The sequence below is a fragment of the Triturus cristatus genome, chromosome 3_2, assembly GCF_964204655.1.
Source record: "Triturus cristatus chromosome 3_2, aTriCri1.1, whole genome shotgun sequence".
In the NCBI taxonomy this organism is placed as follows: Eukaryota; Metazoa; Chordata; class Amphibia; order Caudata; family Salamandridae; genus Triturus; species Triturus cristatus.
Genome location: NC_140584.1, coordinates 78,740,910 through 78,758,207, shown reverse-complemented (window position 1 = coordinate 78,758,207; position 17,298 = coordinate 78,740,910). Strand labels below are relative to the sequence as shown.

General features: G+C 43.2%; 1 protein-coding gene across 1 annotated transcript in view; it reads left to right on the top strand.

Annotated features, from left to right (window-relative positions):
• UBASH3B (ubiquitin associated and SH3 domain containing B) overlaps positions 1-17,298 on the top strand; it is a 648,856-nt gene that overhangs the window by 484,324 nt on the left and 147,234 nt on the right. The window contains exon 10 of the mRNA XM_085647271.1: positions 1,947-2,039. Coding sequence (XP_085503397.1) covers positions 1,947-2,039 — 93 coding nt within the window. The remainder of the gene's footprint in view (positions 1-1,946; positions 2,040-17,298) is intronic.

Genomic DNA, 17,298 nt, shown 5'->3' with positions numbered 1-17,298 from the left:
AGAAACTTTCTATGCCGCTGTGTACTTGAGAAGATGCTGGACTGGATCTCTGATATGTCCGCACTTAGTTCCTACCAGGCTGGGTTTTGCTCTAAAACCTCCACAAGAGACCAGACTTTCATATTTCTGATGCTTTACTAGCATACCGTTGTAATCAACAAGGGCAACTTATATGTTCCCTTTGCAGATTTATGGTCAGCCTTCCACCTGGACCCACGACCTAGGCTTTGTAAGATACTTTCCGAAATAAAAATGCCTTTGCATCCACTAGCACTAGTAGCCCAACTTCACAAGAATAATATTTGCACGTGCAGAAAGATGTGACAGAAAAAATTTGTGTCTCCAGGGTAGTGAGACAGGGCTGTGTTTTGGCTTCTACGCTTACTTCTCTTCATATTAACGATATTGTCTCCACCCTGACTAAACTTGATGTTGATACACCTTCCTTGGCCTACGTGAAAATTCCTATATTACTATTTGCAGATGACACTCTATTGGTCTCCAAGACCCCAACTTGCCTTCAGAAACGTCCGATGGCCTTTGAAGAATTTTGTACAGACGGCCTTGGAGATCGATATGACTACAACTAAGTTGATAACATTTAACCCCCACACAAATTTCAAAAAGGCATTAGAATTGTGGGATTGGGAAACTTTTAGAAATAGTATACAGCTTTATGTACTTTGTTATAATCTTTAGTAATGATATGTCTTGGAAGCCCCACATGAGAAAATCTGTTTTAAAACTCAAACAACTATCGGGGGCAGTTCAGAAAGAGTACAATGCCTCTTTTAGGAAGCCTATAAGGCCTTCTCTCCAGTTATATGAGTCAAGGGTCTTCGGGTCTGTGCTCTAAGGGGCTGAGCTGTGGGTACATAAAAACATAGATGCGCTTATCAACATGAAAATAAATGTTATCGCAAACTAGCATTCCTCCACGCCAGTACTCCTCTGGTACCACTTTTTTTTTCGGATTTGGGTGTTTGAAGTATATTTGACAAAGCTAGACTTCGCCCCTTGCTATACCCGAGACGACTCTGGTCCACGCCAGAACTTGCACATTATACCTCGGCCATACAGGATGTCATCTCCGCCGCCCATTCTGTTAAAGTTCCTTGGCTTTTGCATGTCAAGGAGTTGCTACATGATATCGGGGCTCCTGAGCTTTAGGAGAACCCAGGCACTACTACTTTCCCATCTAAAGTGGCCCTGAAAATGCTTTACTGGACGGCAATAGAGATCAAAGCCCAATGCAGAATAGATCTCCCTAGAACATCAAGAGAGTTTCTGTATATCAAGGATGAGATAGGATATGAGGTATATTGAGATCAAGTGACTGTCCCAAGCGACAGAAAGCTGTATTTCAAATTTAAAATATGGACTCTCCCGCTGAGGGCTTTTACAAAGCACTGGACTGCAGGGGCTTTAGACTCCTGCCCCCGCTGCTCTACTATTATCAAAAATGTATCTCTTGTCCTTTTGTCTGCCCTGAGTATCTAAGACTTCGAAGACACTGTGTAGCTCCTCTTTGTAGGCAATTAGGGCAGCACATTCACATAGCTGATCTCCATATGTTGAGGTTGGATACTGGCTTATCTTTGCTATCCCAGTTGCTAAGTTTCTTGGGGCTATGTGGATATTACGCAAAAAGATTCTATCTTCTTCCCAATGATGTTGACATTCCTCTTGATTGTAGTCGGCACTCAGTAGCTTTAAGTTGGTTTTTAATAATAATATCAGTATGATCTTTTAAATACTATTCTAAAGGGAAGGCCCGTATCACAAATGTTATTATATTTATATCACTGTATGTTTTATAATATTGGTATTGTAATTGTTGTTATGTGTACTTTATTGCACTAGCGGCCAAAATAAAGTTTATTGTATCATATCGTATCAAAAAACACAATGGTTATCTCCGTTAACTTTCCTTCCTGTCTCCATAGGTGAAGCCTTACTCGAGAGTAACACGATTATTGACTATGTATACTGTTCTCCATCGCTGCGCTGTGTTCAAACTGCTCATCACATACTAAAAGGTAAGATACTAGTGAAAAGTATGACATTTTCTCTGGTCAGTAATATGGGATAGTGCATCCATTGAGTGAATGTCCAAAGACGTATATGTAAAAAAAATATTTATTGTATTCGATTTCAGAAAAAACAGCCAATGCGTTTCGTTCATATGAATGAACTTTTTCAGGCATGTGAATAATGCATAACAAAACACACATCAGTAAAAAGAAAATGTGAATTGTACATCATATATGCAGCAAGCCACACTTGTATAAAAGACGTTTAAAAGACACAAAAACAACATGAAAAATCTGAAATAATAATACCATACGTAATCAAGTGTGCACTGTTCGCCCCTTCACTACAATAGATGTCCTGTGACAGAACACCTCATATGTAAATGAAAAGATCCCAAAGCTCAAGTGTCAAGATTGAAGAAACAGCCAGGCGATAATTATATGTATAAAGCCCGAACAGCAAGAGAAAGGAGTGGCACAGCAATCAAATACTAGAGCCGACCACCAAATAAGAGAAAATAATGTTCCCATATTTACTATACTAAATAAGGGGGAAGTTTGAATCTGGTGTCCCGATATCGCCGTGAGCCTGGGGAAGTTGCTGGTGTTCTGCCCTCCCTCCCTCGCTCCCTCGCTCACCTAGGAGTTCTGTTGGTGTTCCGTTGTGCTGGAGGCTGCCGTTGCTGTTGCCGCTGTGCCATCCTGCGGCCCCGGCGAGAGGAGACTACAGCTCCCAAGCGCCCTAGCGCCCCATCGACGTCACTGAAGCGCCCGGAGGCGCTCAAAAGAACGCCGCTCCCTCCGCGTCGCGGGACGCGCGCAGGCTGAGCCCGGGCAGAGGGCGGGCCGTCTGTGGCCGTCCGGGGCAGGAGGAGGCAGGGCTGGGCCACGTCCCTGAGGCCTACTTCCCCTTGGTAAGATCTCCTTGACTGTTATAATTTTGCTGTTGTACGGAACCATGTCACTCGCTACGGATAAAGAGGGGAAACGCTGCCTTACACCAGCCGCAGCAGGTGGAAGACCCACCGGTACACTTGACGACTTTTTCCTGAGAGCAGCTGACGTTGTAGGAAGGGAGATTGCCCGGACTGAAAAACGTTTGTCTATGGAACTTTTGAGTACTAGACGCTCCTCTCTAGGAGATTTAAATTGTGTGGTGTCACCAGCAAGGGCAGATTTGACTTCCATATGCCCACGCATTTCAACGTACTCTGACTACCCTTTTGTCGAGGATTCTGTGTCTAAGAGTAATAATTCCTTTAGCAGCCTTGATTCATCCGAGGGTTTCTATCCGATTGAGCCTAGAAAAAGCTTACAGCCAGAAGATCATGTAGCCCCTGAAGCCAAAACAGTAGCGGCTCCTCCTAGTTCGGATAGGAAAGGGAAAAAGAAAAGGAAAAGGGGTGGTAGCAGCCAAATAGGCAGGAAATCCAAAATCATAAAACTGACTGGTACACATAGTGTAACTTGCCCTAAGAATGTTACTAAAAAACCCAAGAAGAACTCTCAAATACTGATAGACCCTGTTCTGTTGTCTCCTGCCTTAAACAATAGTGATTTATTTAGCGGAAGGGTCGAGGACACAACAGTATCTCTTTCCAACATAATCCATCTTCTGCGTTCCTTTACCCTTCCATTAATTGAGAGATTGAAAAACATTAATGATAAGTTAGACGCTTTGGGTGAGCTCGTCAATATCAATACGTGTAGGCCTGAAAATTTAACACCGCCCAAGCCGATCACTTGTACTGAAACAATACCCAGCAATAACCCAGCCCCTCAAGGTCTAAACACCCAGGCAGCTACAACAATTCCTGGCGATAAATGCTTGACTACTTTACCTGTGATGCCCCCGATAACTATAAGTGTCAACACTGTCGAACCCACCCCACCTATTACCACTTACCTACAGACTAGTGATAAATGTTTGAGGGAGAAAGAGCGGGTCGATCAGGCTGAACGGGTTTCTTTACCAGTTATTAACCTTCCACCAGTGTGCTCACCTTTAGTAGTAGTGCTCGCAAATGTCCCTACATTGAATAAAGGCGTTAGTGAGGACTTTGGTCAATTAAAAAATAAGGTGCTTCACTGGTTTACAAAGAACACCATGGCGGGTAACAACATTTGGAATGATTTAATAATGGTACGAAGAGTGGCCTGGATTGGCAGATCTAAGAAGACCAAAGATGGAGACTGCATTATACTCAATTTTAACAACTCTTTTTTGGTTAGACGAATTATCGACGAATCGTTATTTAATGCGAAGCCACAATCGAGGGGTATCCAGATCCTCTCACTCGATTATTTTTACAGGGAGCTGAATAGACCAAACCCCAGTATGATCTCTGAGCCAGGGGGGAGGAAGAGCTACCGCACCCCACTTAATTTAGGTTGGGAATACCCTAGGAAAACGTTTCCTAATCAGATGTGGTGTGGGAACGACAGTTGCCACCGTAGTTTCACAGGGGTCAACCGCTTCTCAGTTTTGAGCGGACTTGAAGGAGTGGACTGACGCCCAACTACGGAGGTTGCTGTTACTCCTGCCACGACTGATTTGTGTGTACCAACTGCGATACCCTGTGTAAATGATGTGCAGATGGTAACCCCACCATTGCACCAACCAGAGTCAGTAAAAAATAAAGGAACCAGGATTGCTTTCTGGAATGTAGCTGGTCTCCGTTCCAAGATCGATAATCCCATATGGATTGATTATATTAAGGACATAGACATCTTATGTTTGCAAGAGACCTGGTCCTTGGAAGCCATCCATATTACCGGCTACAGAACCTTTCATCAACCTGCTAGTCCCTCTACCTCTGGGAGAAATAAAGGGGGCCTGATTATCTATTTATCTAATCTGATGGAGACCCTGTCAGTAAAAGTGGTGGGCAAATGTGATTACTATCAGATTATTTTAATCCGGGTGACCCCCAAGGTGGAGATGCTCATCGTTAATTTGTACAATAGTATTGAGAAAAGTCTAGTTAATGGTATGATAAATACTCTCATTAAGGATTTAGGAGCTCTGCTAGCCTCATCTCCCCGGGATTCCATTATTATTTGGGGGGGTGACTTTAACCACCACCTCTGTAAATATTTTCTGAGCGGTTGCGGTGATCAGGAAAAATATAAATCAGAATATCAACCACATTTCGATCATAATAGCGGGGGTGATTCATTTAATGAAATGATGGCAACATTTGATCTTGGTTTTGTTAACTTGCTCTGTAGACCTCCGGTGGAGTTTAGCTCGACGTATGTGGGGAGAGGGTATAGCACGTTGATCGACTTCGTTACAATTACCAACTCCCACTCCAGCTGGTTAACTGATTTCGCCACACATACTCTTGGGGTGAGTGACCATCTCCCATTGAGTTTTAGCATACAGCTCCCTTGCAAATCAGTCCGTTCTCCGGTGGAGAAACTGGCCTGGACTACCGACTGCACTCTAAATAGAACGAATGGGTTTGCCCTTAGATGGTCACAGTGTAATCAAGTGGAGATGAATAGGAATATTATTAAACAAGCATTAACTTCCATTAACGTATGCCTTCAGGATGAAGTATCTCACTCAGATATTCTGGAATCTTTTGCTATAATCACAAAGATTATTAAAGATGTCCTACATCGTTCCCCTAAAATGGGGAAAGTAGCTAGAAAAGGGTGGTTTGATTCAGCGTGCACTAAGGCCCACACTGCTTTAAAGATAGCCTTGGGGAAAAATCCAAGGAATCAAACTGAAATTATTCACCTTAGACGTGTGTACAACCAGGCCCGGAAGGCTCGGAAATGCGCGATTAAGAACGACGCGTGGGAATGTCTATATAATGCGTCCTTGGAAAAGGATTGCTCTGCCTTCTGGCTGGCGGTTAGGGCTCCTTTCCTTACTACAGGGGAAACTGATAGAATGGATGTGGCCATCACTGAAGATTCCTGGGTCGACTTTTTCGCTGAGGTTTATAATCCGGGGGGGAAAGATAAATTGGTAGTTAAGAAGCCTATTACCCAGGGCCAATTGGCGGACGATTTAATTCCGATCAATTTAGATGCTACTGTTGATGAATTCTCTGTCGCAATCACCCAGAGCAAAGGCAATAAAGCGCCAGGCGCAGATGGCATCCCAATTGACCTATTCAAAATTCAGCCGGGGCTCTGGTCGCCTCTACTTAAGCGTGCTCTAGAGGCTAGTTGTGCGCGGGGCTTCATCGATACCTGGGCAGATTCGATAATTATACCAATATTTAAAAAAGGGGACCGGGATAAACCTTCTTGCTACCGTCCCATATCCCTTCTGGATTCTTTTTTGAAAGTCACTGGGCGAGTTATCCTGAATCGTTTGCAACTTTGGGCCGACGAGTTTAACATCTTATCGCCGGTTCAATACGGCTTTCGCAAGGGCTGTGGTACTGTAGAACAGGTTCTTAACTTCACGTCTTTAGTTGGCAAATATACCCAGGCCAAAGAGGGTAAACTCTTTGTCGTGTTCGTTGACCTAAGTGCGGCCTTCGATTGTGTCATTCATAATCGATTGTGGCAGATCTTGAGCGACATGAAGGTTGATGAAGTACTTATTTCCTTTCTAAGACAGTTGTACGCCGGTGCTAGGGCAAAGGTTAGATATGGTTTAAATGGTAAATGCACTAAGCCCTTTTACGTAAAAAGGGGCGTGAGACAAGGGTGCGTACTCGCCCCACTGCTGTTTAACCTGTATACTAACGACCTAGAAAAAGTTTTGATTGCTGCAGTACGCGATTCCCCTCAGGCCAATCAGCACCAAATTGCGTCCCTCCTATACGCTGATGATGCAGTGATCATGTCCCAGATGCAAAGAGGTCTCCAAACTGCTCTGGACACTTATATAAATTTTATGGATAACAGGGGGTTAAAACTGAATGTTTCCAAATCGTTTGTAATGTCCTGTGGTAGTGGTAAGAAAAGAGTGTGTCGCTTGTTTGCGGGGAAGGAGGAACTTGCCCCATCTAAAATATTTTCTTACCTGGGAATAGTCCTCGAGGAAAAGGGGTCCTGGGGGCCAGCTATTAGAAATAGGACATTGTCATTTTAGAAAGCTACCGCTGCACTTATGATCTTCTCGAAAAAGTTGGGGAAGAGACCGCCTGCAATACTGTTAAAAATCTATCAAGCCAAGTGCATCAGTATAGCCATTTATGGGGCAGGTATTTGGGGGATCAATAACAATTTCTCCTCAATACAAAGGGTAGAGAATGCATTCTTAAGATTCATCTTGGCAACCCCTGCTAGCTCCCCTGTTTTTAACTGTCATGCAGAGTTAGGTATGCGCTATGTGAGCGATCTGATTAGTATACAACCAGTCCTGCTTTGGTACAGGGTATGGACTTCCCCAGCCCTAACGTTAAATAGAGATATCCTCAAAGATTGTATGGGATTGGATAGGGCACTTAGGATACCGTGGTTGAAGTATATTTGTCAATTCACAAAGGACCTTGGCAGACCCGAGTTTTACTTTCAACCAGAGACCATGTGCAGTTTAACAAGAAAGGAATTGAAGGAGCTATGTTGGTCTCATGTTGAATCACTTAGATTAGGCGTTGAATTTAATAAGAACCTTGTATTGCAACATCAACTTACACTGGTTTCTCATGATATTCAGCCATATCTAACATGGTGTCAGGTGGGCTTTGACCGTTTTTTGCTCACCAGGCTAAGGTTCGACGTCTTCTTCCGCTTAGTTTCCTTCCCCGCAGTTAATGATTGGGCAAGAAAATTATGTAATTGCCCGTGTGACAATTTGTCTACCCAATCAACTTTGCATGTAATCTGTTTTTGTAAATTTTATTCGATGGAAAGATCTAGATGGATTAAGCCATTTTTAAAAAAACATGGTTCATGGAGACACTGCCGGCCCGCTTTATTGTTTTTAGTATCTTTACAAGATGAATACTGTGTGTCAATAATGCTGGGCTTTTTAAAAAGTATTTTAAGAAAAAGGAAATGTTTAATCAATTTTTAGGTAATTTATCTATGTTTTGTGTAACAATATTTTTATTGTGGTTTACTTTTGTCTATATATGAACATGTTACTTTTATGATTTCATGAATCTTGAACTCGAATAAAGTATTATCTTATCTATCTTATCTTACTATACTAAATAAGAAAAGAGGGATTAATATAAGTAAATATGGGCTTGCTTCTAAATCCATAGGTTAATGCACAGGAATGCCCATGCACCACCCATGGTATGCCTACTGGATGCAAGGTAATGCGAGGCATTGCATAATGCTTCATTGCATTACTTTTTCTTACAAAGCCATACAAATCAACATTTGTGTGGCTTTGAAAATACCAAAAAGGATTTTGTGCCGGGCTCCATAAAAAAATGACGCAACTCGACACAAAATCTTTGTAAATCTAGGCCTAAATATATTCAAGTTCCTGTTGCAAAAATAAACAAGTCAAAACCTCTTAGTAAAGTCAGGAGGACAAGAAAAAGAACTGGAAATAGCAAACCTGACGCTGAGCCCGCTGACCCAACTACCAAGTCAAGAATGTATTTATTTGGGGGGGTGTCACACCTTAAACACCCCCCTGAAGCTACGCTCCTGATGATGCTGTACTTTTCCCGAATACACTGCAACTGACACATGGTGCTCACTTTATCACTCAGTTCCAGCATTCCGCGTTCATCTATATTCCAGTAAAGACAAGTGCAAATAGGTCATTTTCTCTTGTGGACATTCACTCACCTCACGCAGTCCTTGGTCCTCTGGCCCCATCAAAGAGCAGCACAAAGAGCAGATCTTCACCAACACACACTTGCTCACCATATCACTCACTCTGCCCTATCAGCCTTTCATCATCTCGCTCCAGAAATTACCAGCACAAAGAACGTATCTTTACAGCCAACTTGAAACTCTGATGTACTGTGATCCTAATACTGCTCTTCAGAAGAAAATAACAACTGCAGCATATCGAATCTTACATTGGGCCATAAATATCATGGCCAGATTATTGCAATGTCAAACGTATTGTGAGACTTAACATCAAAGTTAAAAATATCATTTTTGTAGGTTTTTAATACCTCTTTTTAGGTCCAGCTACTCCCTCCACTTACCTGGGACCAGTCTAGGCCCTCTCAGACCCGGCCTTGTGCCTTTAGGCCCCGTCTCGCTCAGGCTCTGCCTCGCTCCTCTTGCTGCCTCCTCTTCCTGCTCTCTATCCCTCTACTTCTCACTTCTGTCTTTCTTCTCCCTTTTCCTTCTGTCCTTTTCCACGCTTGTGCCTTTTTCTGCACTTTCCACGCCTTTGCCTTTTTCTGCACTTTCCACTCTTGTGCCTTTTTTGCACTTTCCACTCTTGTGCCTTTTTTCTGCACCTCCACTCTTTGCCCTCAGAAATCTTTTGCATTTTTCTACACTTGTGCTGTTTTTCAATCTTTCAACCCTTCAGTCTTTTCAATCTTTTCAACCTTTTCAATCTTCACTCCTTGCTCCAGGACCCCATAGACCCCTCCAAGCCCCCTGCCCTTTTTCCACCTCTCACCTCCCTCCGCTCCTTACCTGCTGTTCCACGTCTTCCTGTGTTTCCTTCCTGCCCTTCCTAGCCCTGCCCCTCACTTCATATGCTCCTCCCCACTTCCAGTACCTACTTAATGGATGCCACTGCACGCCAGCAGGTACGCTGCATAAGGCAAGCCCATCGGCATCCCATCTGTACCCAGCACCACGGCCCTTGGTCTGTCTAGCTCCCATCGCTAAACAGCAGCCTCTGCCCCCTTGCTCAACCCTGAATGCCGAACAGCCCTCTCTGCTGCACTGCTGCACAAAGCACAGTAGGGCCATTCTCCTGCCCTTTCTGCCGCTTCAACCACAGCGTCCTGCCTACCCATGCTCTCCACACTCCTCCTTCCACCACACTAAGCCATCCACACACCCCACCCCATGCCACACCACACTGATCTCTCAGTAAACACATGCATGCCTGCTTCTCAACACATGCTCTCTCAGGAAGCCATCCATCGAAATCTGGGATCTCCTCAACGAAAACGCACCAGATCTCCTACTTTGTATGGAAACATTACTGAACCCTTCATCTCCTGGCCTCGCCATGGCCATCCCACCAGTATACAAGATCTCACGACAAGGCCGTATCCACAAACCTGGAGGCGGACTCGTAATCGTCTTCAGGAACGCCATCAAATGCACCACTTCCATGGGTCCAGACACACCCTTCATGGAATACATGCACTTCAGCCTCCAAACAAATGACATTTTCACTCTGAAAGGCAATCTGGTCTACAGACAACCAGGACCACAAACAAACTTCAGCAACCTCATCTCAGACCTCATCATTCCCCTCACCATCAAATCCAAGTACTTCATTCTACTCAGCTTCAGTTTCCACTTGAAAGTTTCCACCGACCCTTTCTACATCGACCGCCTTGAAATCCTGAACAACATCGAACTTTCCCAGCTAGTCAGAGATCCTACGCATATTGCACGACACATCCTAGATCCTATCTTTGCTGTCTCCGCATCGCTGCTCACCAGGACTGACCACAATAAGCTTCCAAATAGCCACACCACAAGTCATAGCAACCTCCAACATGTCCCCTACCAGACTTAACTGAAACAAAATAACAAAGGCTAGCTGGCATAATGCCCTCTACACAAATCAACCCAACACAACTGGCAACCTAGTTGAGGATATTACCAGTTTCAATAAATGGATAGAAACCTGCACAGATGCACTTTCTCTCATCAAATTTCCAAAACACCAAAGGACCAAAAGGCATGTCACCTGGTACACATATGAACTCTGGGAATTCAAACAATACTGCAATCAGTTGGAAAAAAAATGGAGCTCCACCCACAAAGCCAACAGCAGATCTAACTACAAAGCAGCGCTCAGGCACTACCACCACCTCCTGAGAGACACCAAGGGAAGAGCCCTCACTAAAAGGATTGAGGCTAGCTCAATCAATGCCAATCTCCATCATCTAGGAGTTCACCACCCCAGAGGCCACAGTCAGCCTCAAGTCACTCCCTTCCCGGACCTATGTGACAACCTCTTCAACTTCTCTCACAATAAAATTGAAAAGATCTACAGTAACATAAAAAAAACAAGGATGTTATCACCAACCTGCTCATCCCCAACCAAGACACCCACCCAAGCAACTGGTGAACATTCATTGAGGAAGACACCAAGGCAACTATGCTAACAGTCCATTCCAGGGCTCCTACAGACCCATGCCCCTATCACAACTGAAAACATGGGAGGATCCCTTATCAGCAAAAGCCTCACCCAAATCATCAACACCTCAATCAAAACGCCCACCTTCACAGAAGACTGGAAACACGCAGCAGTCATGGCCCTCCTCAAAAAACCTTCGGCCAAACCCAGCGCACTGAGCAACTTCCGACACATCTCCCTACTCCCAAACCCAGCCAAAGTGATAGAGAAAACACTAAATAAAACAACTGCTTACATTCATCTGGCGAAAAGTGATCTTTTGCCAGGCCAGTTGCTGGAAGTGGAGACTCCTGCTGGGAGAAAGGAGGAGGTCATTGAAGCTGGCCACTTGATGTTTGCGCACCAAGGGGGAGAGCCACAGGTGCTATTACCACCGCTGGGGACTTATAGTACCATAATTCTCCAGGCCAAAAGCAGCTGTGCTGACTATTCCTGATGCTTGAAATCCGCGCTACAGTTCCCTTCAAGGGCGGGCCCGTCCTGCTCCCGTCAGAGCAAGGAAGAAGCAGCCTGGGCCCACCCTTTTTGATTTACTTGCCAGACCACCTTTTCACAAATGCTACCAATTCAAATTCCCTCACACACACAAACACACACACACAAATAGACGCACAGAACTCTGCACAACATAGGACCTGCATATCTCAACAGCCACCTGCACTACTACCACCCCAACTGACACTTGTGTTCTCCCTCACTTTCCCTCGCACCCACCCACCCGCATCCGCAAAAGCAGAACCAGAGACCTTGCCTTCTCCCACATTGTACACAAAATGTGAACTGCCCTCCCTTTTCACATTAGGGCCTCCTTCTTGCTTCTTGAATTCACAAAGAAGCTGAAGACCTGGCTTCCCAAATAAGGGCTCGATAACGATGTGTTTAGGAAAGCATTCCCACCTAGGGCCCGATTACGATGTGGCTAGGAAGGCCTCCTAACCGCATTTGCTCCTCCTGAATCGGATCGGAAACGTGTGTTCCGGACCGAGGGCCAGATGACGATGCTGTTAGGAACATAGGCTCCCATTGAAGTCAATGGGAGTCCAACCAAATCGTATCTGGAAGCATCTGAATGCATCATACTTGGTCGGTTGGACTCTCCCGATCTGAGTCGGTCGGAAACCATTTCCAAACCAATTTGATCAGGAAGATTTCCTAACCGCATCGTAATCGGGCCCTAAATACCCCCCTCAACATATCTGCTCCAGTGCCTGTATATCCATTCGGGTGATAAGCCATGCTCTAAAAATCGAGATCACATAACAAAATGTAACATAATTGTATATAATATTGTTTTACGTCATGTATTTGTATAAACTATTGTTTTAATTAGTTTCATAAATAGTACTTATTTTAGTACTGTAAGCTATTAGTATTATATTAATATTTGTGCTTAATCTGTTTTAATAATTTTGAAAACAGTGGTCCTTGATGAAGGTAAGATGTGAGAACAAAATGAATATAGAATTAAATCAGTCCTATATTGCTACTGTCGAGCTGGGCAGTAAGATTTAATCACCAACAATTATGAGGATCAAGCGAAACACAGATAAAGTGGGACACAGCCCTGTATCCAAAACATAAAGGTGAACAAAATTGTAACGAAAGAAACAAACAACCAGGCAAGGCACAGGGTTTGTTTTTAAATGTGAAGGGTTAAACAAGCGCGATAGTGAACACAACAGGTACACATTACATATAAATAGGTTTGTGTGCACGGTGTCAAACAAGTTGACGACGTTTGGATCCCTTTTACAAGGAAAATGGGATCATCATCAGGACAAAAACAGATAAATGCCTGAAGGACATACAGCCTATACAACTTTATACAAAATCAGGGGAAAAAATTGGAGAAACAAGAAGAAGGAAACAAATCATTGAGAATGCGGTAATATGAAGGGAAGCCTCCCTTTTATGCAAAGTACAGACGGAGCAGTAAAAAGTGCTTATATATATGAGCATTATAAGTGAAGGAAGTGATCGCAGTGGGAGGAAATGGACTAATAGGCATGTGAACGTGGCAATGGGGGCTAAATAGGGTAACTAAGCCCTGTCGCGATAGGTGGCGGGGACGCCTAACACCCGGGGCGGAAAAGATGAGAAACTTACCACGGTTAGTGTGGCAGGAGGTATGTACTTGCACTAGATCAGCACTGTGGAAGAGAGCACGATGGCCTGAAAGTGAAAAGGGGTTTATTATAGATGAACCAGTTTAGTGGAGAGGGCCGAGGCTCTCAATGTAAAATTTCAGGGTGGAGCACCAATTTACCACCGTGTCCGGGATTAATCCATTGGCGGGCTTCAATGGACTGCAGTATTCCAAGGTGGATATGGAAAGTTGTAGGCAGCGGCGGGATAAGTGATGGCCGGGCTGGGGCAGAAGCCTACGGGTAGAGATTAGTAGTGAATGCGTAGTGGGGTCGGGGCACGGGAAGGCGAGTGGAGCGGCTCTTACCTGTAAGAAGGCTGGTGGACATTTAAGCACAGTGGCTTCACGGGCAATTGATTGGGGCGGCTCCAATTTCTGAATGGGGAGCAAGGAGGTGGCAGTACTTATGAGCGCGGTGGCAGCAACGGGGAAGGGGGCCAGCAGGCTGTGGTGGGCTTACCTTGAATCGGCAGTTGCGAGCGGGGCTGATACGTAGGGGGTCCGGGAATGATAAAGTGATGTCTGCGCGGTGCTCAATGGCTCAATGGGCAGACGAGGGCCGAGTGCGTGCCAAGCGATTTAAATACAGCGAGAGGACGTGCGAGGTGATAGTGAACTAGAGAGGCGGCCATGTTAGGTGTGGGGACAATTGGCCAGACTTGGATGGTGTGCTGGTTTGTAGAGACGCTCAATAAGTGACTAAACAGCTCGCGATGTAACTACAAGTGCATGTTACTGATGGAGAAATAAAGGGATAGTAATAGCAGAACGAGTGGCTTAAAGAACTGGTATAAAACATGGAAAAAATAATAAAGGAATTGATTTGCAGAGAAACGAACAGCATGGAGTACAGCGGTTATTAACCATGCAGGAAAAGGTATGCGGCAACATATTACTAAAGAACAAGTAACGGCAAGGAATGGATCAAAGGTTTGGAAAGTGGTAACTGGTCAGACATTACAATAGGGTTGTCCAATCTTCGTTTCTATTTAGTCCATTTTTAATACTTTCAGTGCGCTAAATCCATTTGAGTTCTTCCTTGTTGAGCAGATTACCGACATCTCCGCCTCTTGGTGGGGGCTTCACCGAACTGGTTATTGTCCATTTGATGTCATCTTCACTGTGGCCCAAATTACAGAAGTGTTCAAAGAGAGGGGCATTGGATGTTTTGCAGCGGATCCTGCTACGATGTTGGAAAATCCAGAGTCGCGTTATTTGGATGGTTTGTCCAATGTAGATTTTGTGACAAGGGCATTGAATTAAATAGATAACATTACAAGAATTACAGTTGGTGAAACATTTAGATTTTATCTTAATATTGTTAAATATGAATTCTTTGCCTTGAATAGTGAGATCACATACATTACAATTGCCACATTTAGCATGCCTTATAAGGGGGTCGAGCCCCCACCTTTCGTTCAGTGTGGATGCAGGTCTGGGTTGGGGAGAGCAGCTCTGACAAGGTGGCCTTTTATATGCTGACTTTTGCAAAATGCGAAAAGTGGACGTTCAATTCTCATGTTACAGGCATTGAGTATAGTCCAATGTTTCAAAACACATTTGCGAATGGCATTTGAGACTGGCGAAAAGGTGGTTGGTCTTGGGTTTGGGGGATAAGAGGATATCCCTGGGACAATACCAGGCCCTTTTGAGTACAGTGTGTACCAGTCGTCGGGGGTATCCGCCAGCGAGGAGCTTAGTGGAAAGGACAGAAGCTTTGTGGAAGTAGTCTTCTTTGAGGAAACAGTTAAGCCTGATCCGCAAGAATTGCGAGTAAGGGAGAGAGTCACGTGAGGCACGTGGATGGTTGCTTTCATACTTAAGCAGGGTGTTTCGTTCGGTGGGCTTTCTGTATAGACTAGTTATTAATTCACCATTAGAGTGGTGAATGGTGAGATCAAGGAAAGGGATGGAGGTTCGCCTGTGTGTGAAGGTGAAAGTGAGATCGTGGCAATTATTGTCGAGCCAGTGTGGGAAATGATTAAGGTTTTCTTCATTGGCATGCCAGATAAGGAAGATGTCGTCAATGTATCTTTTCCATAGGGTTATTCCAGATTAAAAAGGATTGCTGGGGGTGGGAATTTTAAACATTTCAAGGTGGTCCATGAACAATATGGCCAGGTTCGGTGCAAAGACTCCACCCATAGATGTTCCCTTAACCTATTGGAAAAACTCATTGTCGAAGGTGAAGAAGTTTCTTGTGAGAAAAAGCTCCAGCAATTGTAATATAAAGATGGAGGTTACAGCGCCGGGGAGTGGACTGGTGCGCGGCCCAGGAGGAACCTCTCTTTGAGGCCTGGGGATGTCCTGGAAAGTTCCACAAGGTCTGGGGCAAGTGGCTGAACCTACTGTTTTAAATTATTTGCTCTGATGTTCTCATGCACCATTGTATTGCCTTTCAGCCGGGGTTGCTTGCCTGAATACTCCTATCATGGCTTTGGTTTTTTTACTGTCTGTTGGAGATGGATTTTGATTTACCATGCAAACTATGTCATTTTGTTTTTCAAATGCTAATAAATTTGATTATCAAAAAAATAAATTGTGTTAATTCCTTATTGTTTTAGTGGTTAGTATTTATTTAAAAATGAACTTAATATTTATAATTTCAAAATGTTATATTATTATGAATTGTAATTCATTTTTATTGTCAGTGTTCCGTTTCTAGGGTTGTAGGGATTGAAGTGTGTTTTAATTTAAAATACGTTTAACATTTGTATTCTTTTATTTTAATAAAAAATGTGAATTTGTCAAAATTAAGGAGTGGGAATAGTAAATCAGATGCATCAAAAGACCAGCAGCTTCCCTGCTTTTACTTTATGTTGGAGTGGGAATAGTAAAATGAACCACTCCAAAGTCAAACAATTTCCCTACTGTTGCTCAGATTGGAGAGTGAATACTAAATATGACCACTCTAAAGGCAATTATAAACCTACCCCACCAAATGTTTACACTTTCCCTACTGTTGCTTAGATTGGCTTGGGAATAGTAATTCTGAACCCTACAAAGTCCAACACTTACCCATATTTTGCCAAAGTTGGAGTGGTAATGATAAATCCAACCACTTTCATGTCCTACACTTTCCGTACTTTTGCTTACGTTGGAGTGGGAATTATAAATTTGACCCCTCCAAAGTCAAGCACTTTCCCTGATTTTGCTTACTTTATAGTGTAAATAGAAAAGGTCACTCCCCAAAGTCCAGTCTAACAATGTCCCTAAAGGTTTTCAGATTGCTGTAGCAATAGTAAATCTAGCCCTTCCAAAGCACAATACTTTCTCTACTATTGTTTAGAGTGGGAAAAGACAATCTAACCCCCCCTCCCAAAGCCCAATACTATTTTTGCTTAAGTCACAGTAGCACTAATAAATCTAACACTTCCAGAGTCCAACACATTCTCTGTTTTTTCTTAATATGGTGTGGGAATAGTAAATCTGACTACTCCAAAGTCCAACACTTTGTCTATATTTGTTAATGTTGGAGAATGAGAATAGCAAATTTCACCCCTCCAAAGTTCAACACTGCAAGCAGGTACTCATTTCCGAGTGGGAACAGTAAATCTGACCAGTTCAAAGTTCAACACTTTCCCTACAATTGGTTAGTTAGTATTGTTAATATTTGTTTGAATTTTTTTTAAACTATTTTTTATTTTTTTTATTATTTATAAAATTAAATGATTTGTAATGTATTTTATATTTTATTTTTTAATTGTTTTTAATTTAATTTTTTATACAGTTTGCTCTGATTTTGTTATATATGTGTATTGTTTTCTTCCTAATGTTATTAGTAATAATTTTAGTGAAATGTATTTTTATTAATTATTTATTTAGTCTTTTTTTTTTTAATAGGCTATATTTTCTTTTTTCAATTTTATTTTATGATATTTTTTACG